The 12,620-nt window shown below is 36.6% G+C and overlaps 1 protein-coding gene across 1 annotated transcript in view; it reads right to left on the reverse strand.

The window, feature by feature from the left end:
- Positions 1 to 12,620, reverse strand: part of IMPG2 (interphotoreceptor matrix proteoglycan 2) — a 90,692-nt gene that overhangs the window by 51,135 nt on the left and 26,937 nt on the right. The window contains exon 4 of the mRNA XM_003821920.4: positions 10,659 to 10,690. Within this exon, the coding sequence (XP_003821968.2) occupies positions 10,659 to 10,690 (32 nt within the window). The remainder of the gene's footprint in view (positions 1 to 10,658; positions 10,691 to 12,620) is intronic.

A 12,620-nucleotide genomic window follows, 5' to 3' on the forward strand; every position in this document is an offset into this window, starting at 1 on the left:
GCACAGGTTCATATGCAGATTCCTGCTCCCCTTGATATCTTCTATACTTTGCTTTGCTCTCGAATATGTTACTATAATCACATGTGACCACAAAAGAACTCAAAGAAAGGAGTTAAGAAACCTGAGTGCTAGTCCTAGATGTATCATTAACTTTGTGTATGATTTAGGGAAATACCTTAGTTGCTCTGGGCCTCAAAAACTTACCCTTTAAAACAAGAACACCTCCACGTCTGCCTATTTCAAGAAGGTGTTGACAAAAATTAAATAAAATATATGCAGAAGCATCAGAAAAAGTATGAAATGCTAAACAAATATAAAACAGGGGTTAATGGGACAGTGACATATATCATCCCAAACAGAATAAAACATTTGCTGAAAATATATATATATAGGCCAGGCACAGTGGCTCATGCCTGTAATCACAGCATTTTGGGAGGCCGAGGTGGACGGATCACCTGAGGTCAGGAGTTCGAAACCAGCCTGGCCAACATGGCGAAACCCCATCTCTACTAAAAAACATACAAAAATTAGCTGGGCATAGTGGCACATGCCTGTAATCCCAGCTACTCGGGAGGCTGAGGCAGGAGAATCGCTTGAACCTCGGAGGTGGAGGTTGCAGTGGGCTGAGATCGGGCCACTGCACTCCAGCCTGGGTGACAGAGCGAGACTGTTGCAAAAAAAAAAAAAATTATATATATATAGTGATCCATGATGGGTATTCTCAACTACAATTCTCAACTACAAATGTAAATTAATTGAGACACACACACACAATCCCAAAGAGCAGTCCTTATACTGAGAATATCACCAGAGACCTGATAATAGACTTGGGTGATTAGGTAGAAATTCTGTTATTAATTTAACAAATATTTAGTAAGCACATATCCTAGGATGAGCCTTGCACTCGTTATTGGGGATGTGACCGTAAAACCAGATGGCAGGAGTTTAAGGAGTGATTGGAGCTAAGTGGACATTCTTTCAAGATGTCTGGCTATAATGGAGATAAATGCGGGCTGTTTTAAAAATAGGTAACATGAGTAGGACTTCAGCATGTTTAAATACTAATGGGAAAGAGTTAGTAAAGAAGGAAGTTGGAGACTCAGGAGAAAGAGAGAAACAATGACAGGCAGAGGTTTCCAAGAGGAAAGACAGAATTTAAGGTCCTGAATACAGGCAGAAAATGTTCTTTTTAAGAGTTGGCAACTGATAGCAGGAGATGTTTAAAATAGGATATAGCAGAGTATTTGGTGCAAGACATACATTAGCAGATGTATTAGAGTTTGCATAGAGGTCTGCAATTTAAATTACAGAGAATTGTGATTGGCAGAATACTAGCCTCCCAAAGAGGGCCATATCTTAATTCCCAGAGAGGGGAATTAAGGTTGCAAGTAGAATTAAGCTTGCTAATCGGCAGATCTTAAAATAGGCAGAGTATGCTGGGTTATCCAGTAGGCTCCATGTAATCACAGGGACCCTTTCATGTGGAAGAGGGAGACAGAAGAAAGTCAGAGTGATGGAATGTGAGAGAGACTCCACCGGCCATTGCTGTCTTTGAAGATGGAAGTGGGCCATGAGCCAAGAAATGTGGGTGGTCTGTAGAAGCTAGAAAAGGCAAGAAAACAGATTCTCCCCTACAGCTTCTAAAAAGGAACACAGCCCTGCTGATACTTTGAGACCCAAAGGAGGCTTTTGAACTGCAGAACTATAAGATAATCTATGTTGTTTTAAGCTGCCAAGGTCAGACTAATTAGTTAAAGCAGCAGTAGAAAACTAATACAAGAATCTCTTTACACAGAGAATACAAAAATAATCTCAAAAAATTTATAAAAATAAATTTGAATAGTGGAAACAGGAGTTAATGGAGTAGTGACACATGTCATCCCAAAGAGAATAAAATATTTGCTGAAAAAATATATATATTTGGCTTTGTGGTCCATGGAAATCGTGGGCAAATAAGGGTTTTAATGGATGATGGTAATATTCAAGCGGAGAAAGACAGGCTGAGTAAATTCTTAGGCCACTCCTATGGTATCACTCCCAGTGTGAGCTAGCCCCATGTCACCCCCTTCAGCATCTCCCACAGTCGGCAGTCTCCACCCCACTTCAACCTCATCTGCCCTAGTTTCAGGCAGAATACAAATTTTTAAATTTTCAAAATTCACTTATATTTTAGTTATGTATTGTTATTTCTTTATATGCCTTATTTTCTAAGAATAGTGAATATCTTGTATCCTCTATTATTTATACCTAGTACAGGCAGTGACTTATCAATAGAGATACATGATACATACAGTCAGTTCTGCTATGCTATTTATTTGTAAATTTGTTTCAACATGATTAATATATTAAGAAACAGTTGAGCATAATACAGATTTCTCCTTTACCTATACCCAATTTCATTGTGAGAAACACTAGATGAACAAACAAAACCACCCAGATGAACAGAGACCACGCAGGAATACACCAAGCACTCTCATGCCCAACACTTCAGACATCTTCCAGCTACCTTAGTTCACCCATGAGTTATGAACCACACCTACCCTCGTATAGTGTTACAACTTTCTGTCCTTCTTCACATAACTCTCCTTCCATCACTTTACAATAATTTATAAGCTACAATCTTTCCAGTGTCCAATTTTACGAACAAATGTCAGAAATTCATCAAGGTTAAGTGACATATTTATTATGGTATTTGTGTATTTCTTAACCACATGGGACATGTAAACTGTGCCATCATTTTTATTAGGTTACTTTTTGTTTGTTTTTGAGATGGAGTCTCACTCTGTTGTTGCCCAGGCTGGAGTGCAGTGGCGCAATCTCGGCTCACTGCAACCTCTGCCTCTCAGGTTCAAGCTATTCTCCTGCCTTAGCCTCCCGAGCAGTCAGGATTACAGGTGCACGCCACCATGCCTGGCTAATTTTTTTTGTATTTTTGTAGAGACGGGATTTCACCATGTTGGCCAGGCTGGTCTTGAACTCCTGATCTCAAGTAATCTGCCTGCCTCAGCCTCCCAAAGTGCTGGGATTACAGGCGTTGAGCCACCGCGCCAGCCACTAGTTTCCTTTTTTTTTTAAATGTATTGTTGACAAAGTTTTTGGGTATTGTGCCCCTAACTTTATTATTCCCATTGCCCCTGTAGTTTTTATCACATGATTTTCAACAATTTTTAGGAAATAATATATCATGTTATAGTAGAACTAACTATATGATGAAGGTGTTTTGTTTTCATAGAAAGTTTTTGAATAAACCCCATCAATTTGTTTGTTCTAAGACTCTTTCCAACATGGTACATATATACAGAGTATACAGTAGATGGCCAGAAGCCACAGAGTAGACTTGGCTCCATTTCCAAAGCTTCCATTTTGTGTGATATTTGAGGAAATAAATCAATTTATATAAAATTTATACATACTGATATACTACATAGCAAAATACAAAAGAGTGCATGAAGTCTTAAGAAAAGAAAAGGAAGTTTGGATTTGCAAAAACAAAACAAAACAAAAAACTCTGAGCTATACTGCCCATATTTTCTGCCACTGAGGACTTTGGGAGAAAAGTTTGATAAACACTGTTCTAAGCAAATGTTAAAATCCCCTTAGCTGACAAATATATAGACTAATAAGAAAAATAAAAAATAACTCTGGCTGCTGTGTTGAAAATGTACTGTAGTTGGGAAAGGGTTAGACATGTTAAGAAGCTATTATAAGAATAAAAGATGCTGGTGGCTCATACCAGGGTGGTGGCAGTGAAGATGGTGAAAAGTGATCAGATTCGAGATATATTTTGAATCTACAGGCAACAGAATTTCTTGATGGATTGGATGTGAGGTGTGGGAGAAACGGAAATATAAAGCATGATCACAAAGTTTTGGTCTGCATGACAGACACAATAAAGTTGTCACCAATAGAAATGCAGAGTTAATTGGGTTGAGGGCATGGGAGAACCAGGAGTTCAGTTGTGGATGTGTTGAGTTTGAAATGTCTACTTGACATTCACATAGAGATGTCATCATAAATATGAGTTGTCTTCCATCTTCTCAGTTTATAGATAAAAAACATTGCATCAGATTGTTTGAGTCATTTATCCAAAATCGAAGTAGCCAGGTAGAGGCAAAAAGAAAAAGTCTCTTGATGCCCAGTCCAGTGCTCTTCTTAGTAAACCTTCCCAGAGAGTAGAGAACTTTCCAGTAAAAGAGACTTATTGTTTTAATGAATCCAATGAATCAATATTTTTATTGGTAAACAAATTCTAATATTCAATTCAAGAAACTAAATCAAGATTTATTTATCAATATGAACAAAAAAAAAAACAAAATCATTTGAATGGCAAAAGGAGAATGCATAAATATCCTTAGTAGGCATTAAACAAACAAATTCATGTATATTTAGGACAGACTCAAAATCTGTGCCTAGCAGTTTCTAAAAGAAGTAATATTCCTTGTCCTAGCTGTGCACACAGGATTTCAATGCACCTCCAATGCCATCTGCTTACTGTAGTTACCATCATCTCCTGCAGCACAAGTTTGAGAGGGCCAGAGTCAGAGTAGGCTTAATATTTGTCTCTATGTCTGAGATATTTCATAATTTAACCTTTTTTTTAAAGAAACAAAACTGTAAAAAAATAGAACCATTACTGAATTCTTGCTTTCTAATAAACCACAACCATCAAATTAGTTAACTTTCCTTTTGCTGACATTGCTAGAATGTCCCAGAGACTGTTAACTAATTTGATAGTTCCATTTTTCTGTCACTTAACGACTGGAATTGTAAACAAGTCTCATTAAGTTTTGTGAACTCAGAGAATTTCATCCTGCAAAAATTTCATAGGGTAATTGTGACAATTAAATGTAAAAAATCTTGTTAAAATGTAAAGCTCTATATGTCTATAAATGCAGATGTGTAAGGGATGATGGTAGGGTTGGGGATATGTCATCTCATAAGAGGTCAGGGAGTAACACCACTATCCCTCTACTGGTCCATCTTTGCCCCAAGAGTACTGCCAGTGTGCACCAAAAGGATAACGCTGCACTAGGCCACATCCCTGACAGAAAGACACACAGGGATCAGTACATTCTGCCCCTACTCTCACTGAATGTGCTACAGACACAGAAAGACATAGACTTCCTGCTCTTCTAGGAATCCTATTCTTGATCATTTGATGTTTTCTTAAAGCCTGAGAAACAGGTATTTTTATTTAAAGTGAAACAACCAAGATTTAGCACAAGTTGTTGATAAGAGAAACACTAAAATTTCAATATCTCTCCTGTCTACAGCTCTGTCTCTCTCATATACTGCCTTATTGCATGGACTCACAGCCAGGCCACATGGTACATATTCAATATGCTGACAACTGATGGTTTGAGAAACATTATCATGGAGAAGTCTGTCTAATATAAAGTAGTTACTTTCTAAATCTTTCTTCATTTGAAGTTAGCTCCTTTGAATTTCAGCAGATATGATTTTGAAATTGGTACAAATATCTATAGAAAAGTTCATTATATCATTTTTAATTTTAAATTTTTATAAATTTTGGTAGATTTAGGGGGTACAAGTGCCATTTTGTAACATGGATACATGGTGTAGTGATGAAGTCTGGGCTTTTAGTATGTAAATTATAGAAACCATTTAAATACTTTTTTTCATTCTTCATGTTTGTCTTTCTCATTCACACACATATATGTACAACAAAGAAAACTGATTTTTTAATCTCTGAATGATGTAAAATATTCTAATAATTTAAATACATATGCATTATAGCATAGGGGTTGAATACTGGCTTTGTGACCTTGGACAAGTCCCTTAAATTCTCTATGCCATAATTTCCTTCTCTTTAAGAGAAGGATAATATTAATACCTACCTCATTATATTGTTCAGAGGATTAAGTAAATTAATACAAGTAATAAAGTACCTAGAACAATGTCTGGCCTATAACTAATACATTAGTATTAGCTAATATTTTTAATTTTATTAAAATGACTCTAATTAGGTGATTATTGAGTATGGTTATTCTAAAACATTTAAAAGGGCAAATATCATTGTCCATTCTTGTGAGTAAGAAGCTTTTTACAATATTCTAAGTAACTGCTGATATGTTAGTATTTTTAGTTATTAGGCCCAGATTTAGAGTGAAATGGCATGCTTCAATATCCAATCCAGAAAAATAAATTATGGTCTACCTCTTATAGTGGTCTACCATGAAGTCTACCAGCCTAATCCTATGACAAGATAATGAAGAAAAAGTCTCACCTCTCTTCCCCTTGGCATCTTTATGATGTTTTAACATTTAAGTGCATATCAGTACTTTGAATGCTTGGAAATTATACTGCCTCAACATTTGTAGATATATGTACTCACACTATATATGCCTCGCATTACCAGTCTAGCTTCCGATGGCATGTGCTGCATTATAGGCTAGTTCTTATGATGGAAAACTTTCTCTTCACATGAGCAGAATCATTCTATCTTCTTTGTAAAAATTCCTCTTGGGAGTTGGGATGGTGAAGGAGAGAATGAAGGTGTTTGTTTCCAGCTGATGCACAGAAAGATGGGACAGTTTGAATCAGCAGGCAGGAGAACCCAAGGAAATGAATGAGATGATCAATTTGGGGCAGCTCCAGAGAAAACCCATTATGCTTTAGCCAATTAACAGACTTTCATTCATTTCCCCTCCTTCTCTAATCACCTCCTAGTAGTTGTGAATGAGGTGCACTCTGATCAGTTATTTATTAGTTGATACATTATGCAAGAAATAAATCTCTTAGCAGGAAAAAAGCACAGATCTAAATTTTTCCTCTTTGAATGATGAAATCCAGTAAGGTCTGAAGTTAGGTTTTCAGGAATATTGTGTTACTGTCAGGGTATAGTAACACAGAATCTATTGGAACAAAATGTACTTAGCTTGTAACCATGATTAATTAATATGGAAACATAGCCTTTGCAAAATTTACAGTGTGGCAACCTTGGCCACACCCAAAGCTGAATCAATCAAAAAAGTCTCATGCTCATGGATTGGAAGAATCAATGTCATTAAAATGACCATACTGCCCAAAGCAATTTACAGATTCAATGCTATTCCTATCATACTAGCAATGTCATTCTTCACAGAATTAGAAAAAGCTACTTTAAAATTCATGTGGAACCAAAAAAGAGCCTGAATAGCCAAAGTATCCTAAGCAAAAAGAACAAAGCCAGAGGCATCACACTATCCAACTTCCAACCACACTATAAGGCTACAGTAACCAAAACAGAAAGGTACTGGTACAAAAACAGACAAATAGACCAATGGAACAGGATAGAAAACTCAGAAATAAAGCTTCACATCTACAACCATCTGATCTTCAACAAGTCTGACAAAAATGAACAATGGGGAAAGGACTCCCCATTCAATAAATGCTGCTGGGATAACTGGCTAGCCATATGTAGAATAAAAAAAACTGGAACCCTACCTTTTATCATATACCAAAATTAACTAAAAATTGATTAAATATTTAAATGTAAGACCTCAAACTATAAAAATTCTAGAAGAAAACTTAGAAAATATCTTTTTCAACATTGGCCTTGGCAAAGAATTTATGGCCAAGCCCCCAAAAGCAATTGCAACAAAAACAAAAATTGACAAGTGGGACTTCATTAAACTAAAGAGCTTTTGCACAGCAAAATAAACTATCAACATACTAAACAGACAACCTACAGAATGGGAGAAAATATTCACAAACTAGGCATCTGACAAAGGTCTAATATCCAGAATCTATAGGGAATTTAAACAATTCAACCAGCAAAAAGCAAATAACCCCATTTAAAAGTAGGCAAAGGAAAAGACACTTCTCAAAAGAAGACATACATGAGGTCAATATATGAAAAAATGCTCAGCATCAGTAACACTCAGGGAAATGCAAATCAAAACTACAATGAAATACCATCTCACACCAGTCAGAATGGCTACTAAAAAGTGAGAAAATAACAGATGTTGATGAGGTTGCAGAGAAAAATAAATGCTTATATACTATTAGTAGGAATGTAAATTAGTTCAGCCACTGTGAAAGCAGTTTGGAGATTTCTCAAAGAACTTAAAACAGAGCTACCATTCAAACCAGCAATCCCATATCATTATATCAAAAAGCCACATGCACTCATATGTTCATCATTAGCTATTCATAACAGCAAAAACATGGAATCAATCGAGGTGCCCATCAATGGTGGATTGGATGAAGAAAATATGGTTCATTTCCTCAAGAATGTTACCTATTAGGGTTACAAAAATGAGTAAGATACTTTTTTTATTCATTCATCAGGATCCTACAGAAACCCGCTAAAGGCTACATGGTAGGTTTTTCAAGAAGAATCAGGCTTCAGGTATTTTGTGCAATTACTGATTTTATTCATATTTTGGATTCCTGTAAGGGTATTACTAACTTAGGTTTTTGGTTGTTGTTATTGTAATAATTAAGTGAGGTGACATATTTTACACAGTAAAAGGCAGTATTAATAGAGGTTAAAAATCAGATGCTTAAGAATCAAATGACCTGGATTACCTTGAGTTATTTAAACTCTAATACTGTTTCTTCATCTATCAAATAAAGATAGTAAAAGTACATAATTCAGAGGGCTAAACTCAGAGGATTAAATAAATTAATACATGTAAAATAGTATACTGTAAGCAATCAATAAATGTTAAAATGCTATTACATGTTTGATAATGTTAGTCAGGCAACAAATATGGAAACATAATGGCTCAAGGGTACTGTAAAAAACTATGGCTGAACCATAGAGTTTGAGAAGGAAACTGAGACAGATGAGGCTGGGCACAGGCCTAACTGTGAAGAGCCTTGCGGGTCATGTTAATTTTGATCTTAAAAGCAATGAGGAACTATTAAATTGTCTTACAGAGGAGAGGCACATGATCAAATTTATTCTTTTGAAGATTTCTGGCCAGGGTGGAGAGGAGGGCTCAGAGGGAAGTAGAGAGACCTCTTGGCAAGCCTTTGTACCAGGAAATAAGTGTTGATTATATGAATTAGTATAGGGACTGTGGGGTCAGAAAGAAATGGATGGAATCAAGAGATAATTAGAAAATAGGAGAAGAGAAGGAAGGGAGAAAGAAAGAGAAAAGAATATGGGCAACTAGATGGATGATAATGCCATTCATTCACTGATGAGAGGAACGTAGAAAGAAACAGATTTGTGACGAAATGATTGATATAGCTTCGGGCACAATGAACTTAGAGAGAGCTTAGAGAAGTTAATCGAGCCAATAAACTGTGAAAGTTGGATGAGGTGACCTCTAAGGTTCCTTCTAGTTCTATCATTACAACTATAGATTTACAGATCCACTGTCTGTTGCAATGGCAATCACAAGGAATCTCTGAGCTCTGCCTCTCTGTGGTGAAGAAACCACACACGGCCAGGCATAGTGGCTCACACCTGCAATCAATCCCAACACTTTGGGAGGCTGAGGCGGGCCAATTGCTTGAGCCCAGGAGATCAAAACTAGCCTGGACAACATAGCAAAACCCTGTTTCTACAGAAAAATACAAAAAAGTTAGCTGGGCATGATGGTGTGTGCCTGTAGTCCCAACTACTTGGGAGGCAGAAGTGGAGGATCACTTAAGCCTGGGAGCACGAGGCTGCAGTGAGGTGTGATCATGCCACCGCACTCCAGCCTGGGTGACAGAGCAAGACCCTGTCTCTAAATAAATAAATGTACAAAATAAAACAGAGTAAACCACACCCAAGAGACCACATGGCCCCATATTTAAGTAAATGCTCAATCCCACACCCTGGTATAGACTCAGTGCCATTGGCTGTTTGAATAAGACCACACAGAGTCCCACTTCTTTCCTATTCATTTGTGTTTGATTTGAAACCTGGATATACCCCACTACCACCCACATATATATTCCATTTATGGTTTTGCCCTGACTCTGATGCCCAGGTTGGATCTCTGTACACTGACTCACCTACTTGGTTTTTTCAATCTGTCCTTCCCTCTAATTTGAGGCAAAATTCTGAACTATGACCTGGATTGCATGCTCTAGTGGTACCTTCCTATATAACTACCCACATGCTGTTATAATTTAGATGCTCTCAGGATGAATAGACTTGGAAAGCTTTAGCCCCTATAGGCTCAAAATCCCTTACCTTCTGTGATCTTCTTTGTACTAATACTTCCCAGAAGCCAGAAACGACCTTAGCTCTAAGCCCACAGTGAACAGAGTCAAGAATCATAATAGGTTATGCTATTCCTATGTTTCAAGAACATAATCATCAATAGTCAATAAATTGATCCATAGCACCACCCATCATTTAATAAACTATTCTCCACTGTGGTGTACAATTTCATAACAATTTCATCATTAGCCTTTAAACCTCAACAACAATAGGTCACTCCATATAAACCATAAATCTGTTTTCTTATCTAAGAGAGGAGCAAGTTTGCCTCATAAGTTCAGACAGCAAATGCGCACAGTGGCTGTGGTCATGGTCTGAAAAGAAAGGTGGCTTGGGAATGAGGAAAAATATTTGGGACTTATCCACAGGCCTGGTCATTGCGAACTGGCAAGAAAATAGAAAGGCACCATTAAATTTGGGGTGAGTCTTGAATTAGGCTATGACACATCTGTGTTGCCAAACATGAATTTTGGGAAAAAGAGACACTCACCTGCTTACAGTTTCCTTTGCATAAGTCAGTTTCTAAGGAAAACAAAGATATAAAAATGACTGAGTTAACAACAGTTATTAAGGAGTAAATAAAACTTATTTCATAGAGACCACTACTGCCCTACCATGGTAGAATCTATGTTAGTACTCTCTATGGTTAGACAAATGATTAAAACAGGTAATAATGATACCAAGTTTGTTTTGTGACTATAGCAACACCCTGACATTCAGTCTCTGCTTATATGCACAGAAGTTCCTATGTTCTTTCTTAATGGGCTCAAATAACAGGCTTCATCTGCCAATCATTTTATAAACGTATAAAAGTTATAGACTTGCAGAGTTTTACATAAACCTGCCATGGATTTAGAATCAAATAATTTTTTATCTAATGTATTTATAGTAATTCTCATCCTAGAACAATGTAAACATGTGGATAAAATAATTGATGTTTGTTTCTACAGAATTCACACAAAAAAGACATATCATATCAATAATTGGATTATTCCCCAGGGGCATTCTAAAGCAAATTTCCTGCAAGTTTCCCCTGAATTAGGATTGTTATTTTGAGATCAATATGATAGAAGGAATAGTGACTTGGAATCAGGAGACCCAGTTTCAAGTTCCAGTTTCCCCTCCTTAGCTATATAGGAAAATCCCAAAATCTCTCTGGTGCCAGGCCTCAATTTCCTCATCAGTAAAACAAAGAGACTGTTATTCTAAATACCTCTCATTGCATTTAGAAATGACTCACTGCTCTTCTTGCTCTACAGACTCTCCCAGAATAATCTCAGCCACTCTCATGGTTTCAATTACAGGCATACCTCTGATATATTACAGGTTTGGTTCCAGACCAAATAAAAGCTCAATAAAGCAAATATCCCAATAAAGCAAGTCACATATTTTTTGGTTTCCTAGTGTATATAAAAGTTATGCTTACTTTATACTGTAGTCTATTAAAAGTGCAATAACATTACATCTAAAAAAGGTATATACCTTAATTTTAAAATACTTTATTGCTAAAAAATGCAAACAATCCTCTGAGCTTTCAGCAAGTCATCATCTTTCTGCTTCTGGAGGGTCTTGCCTCCAAGTTGATGGCTGCTGACTAATCAGAATGATGGCTGCTGATGATTGAGGTAACTGTGGCAATTTCATAAAAATAAGACAACAATGAATTTGGCCCCATCAATTGATTTTTTCTTTCACGAAAGAGTTCCCTGTGATATGTAATGCAGTTGATAACATTTTATCTAAAAGTTCTCTTAAAATTGGAGTCAATCTTCTCAAATCCTGTCACTTCTTTATCAACTGAGTTTATCTAATAGTCTAAATCCTTTATTGTCATTTCAATACTGTTCACAGCATCTTTACCAGAAGTAGATTCCATCTGAAGGAACAACTTTCTTTGCTCATTCATAAGAAGAAATTTCTCATTCATTCAAGTATTATTATGAAATTGTAGCAATTTAGCCTCATCTTCAGGCTGTACTTCTACGTCTAGTTCTCTTGCTATTTCCACCACATCTGCAGTTACTTCCTCTACTGAAGTCTTGAACCCCTTGAAGTCATCCATGAGAGTCGGAATCAACATCTTCCAAATCCGTATTAATGTTGGTATTTTGATCTCACCTATTGAGTCATGAATGTTGTCAGTGCCATCTAGATGGTAAATCCTTTCCTGAAGATTTTCAGTTCACTTTGCCTAGATCCAACAAAGAAATCACTATCTATGGCAGCTGTATGAAAAGTATTTCTAAAATCACAACACTGAAAAGTTGAAATTACTCCTTACTCCATGGGCTGCAGAATAAATATTGTATTGGCAGGCATGAAAACAACATTAATCTCCTTGTACATCCCCATCAGAGCTCTTGGGTGGCTATGAGCATTGCCCATAAGCAGTGATATTTGGAAAAAAAAAATTTCTGAGCAGTAGGTTTCAAAGGTGGGCTTAAAAGATTCA

This window comes from Pan paniscus, chromosome 2, assembly GCF_029289425.2.
Source record: "Pan paniscus chromosome 2, NHGRI_mPanPan1-v2.0_pri, whole genome shotgun sequence".
Lineage (NCBI taxonomy): Eukaryota > Metazoa > Chordata > Mammalia > Primates > Hominidae > Pan > Pan paniscus.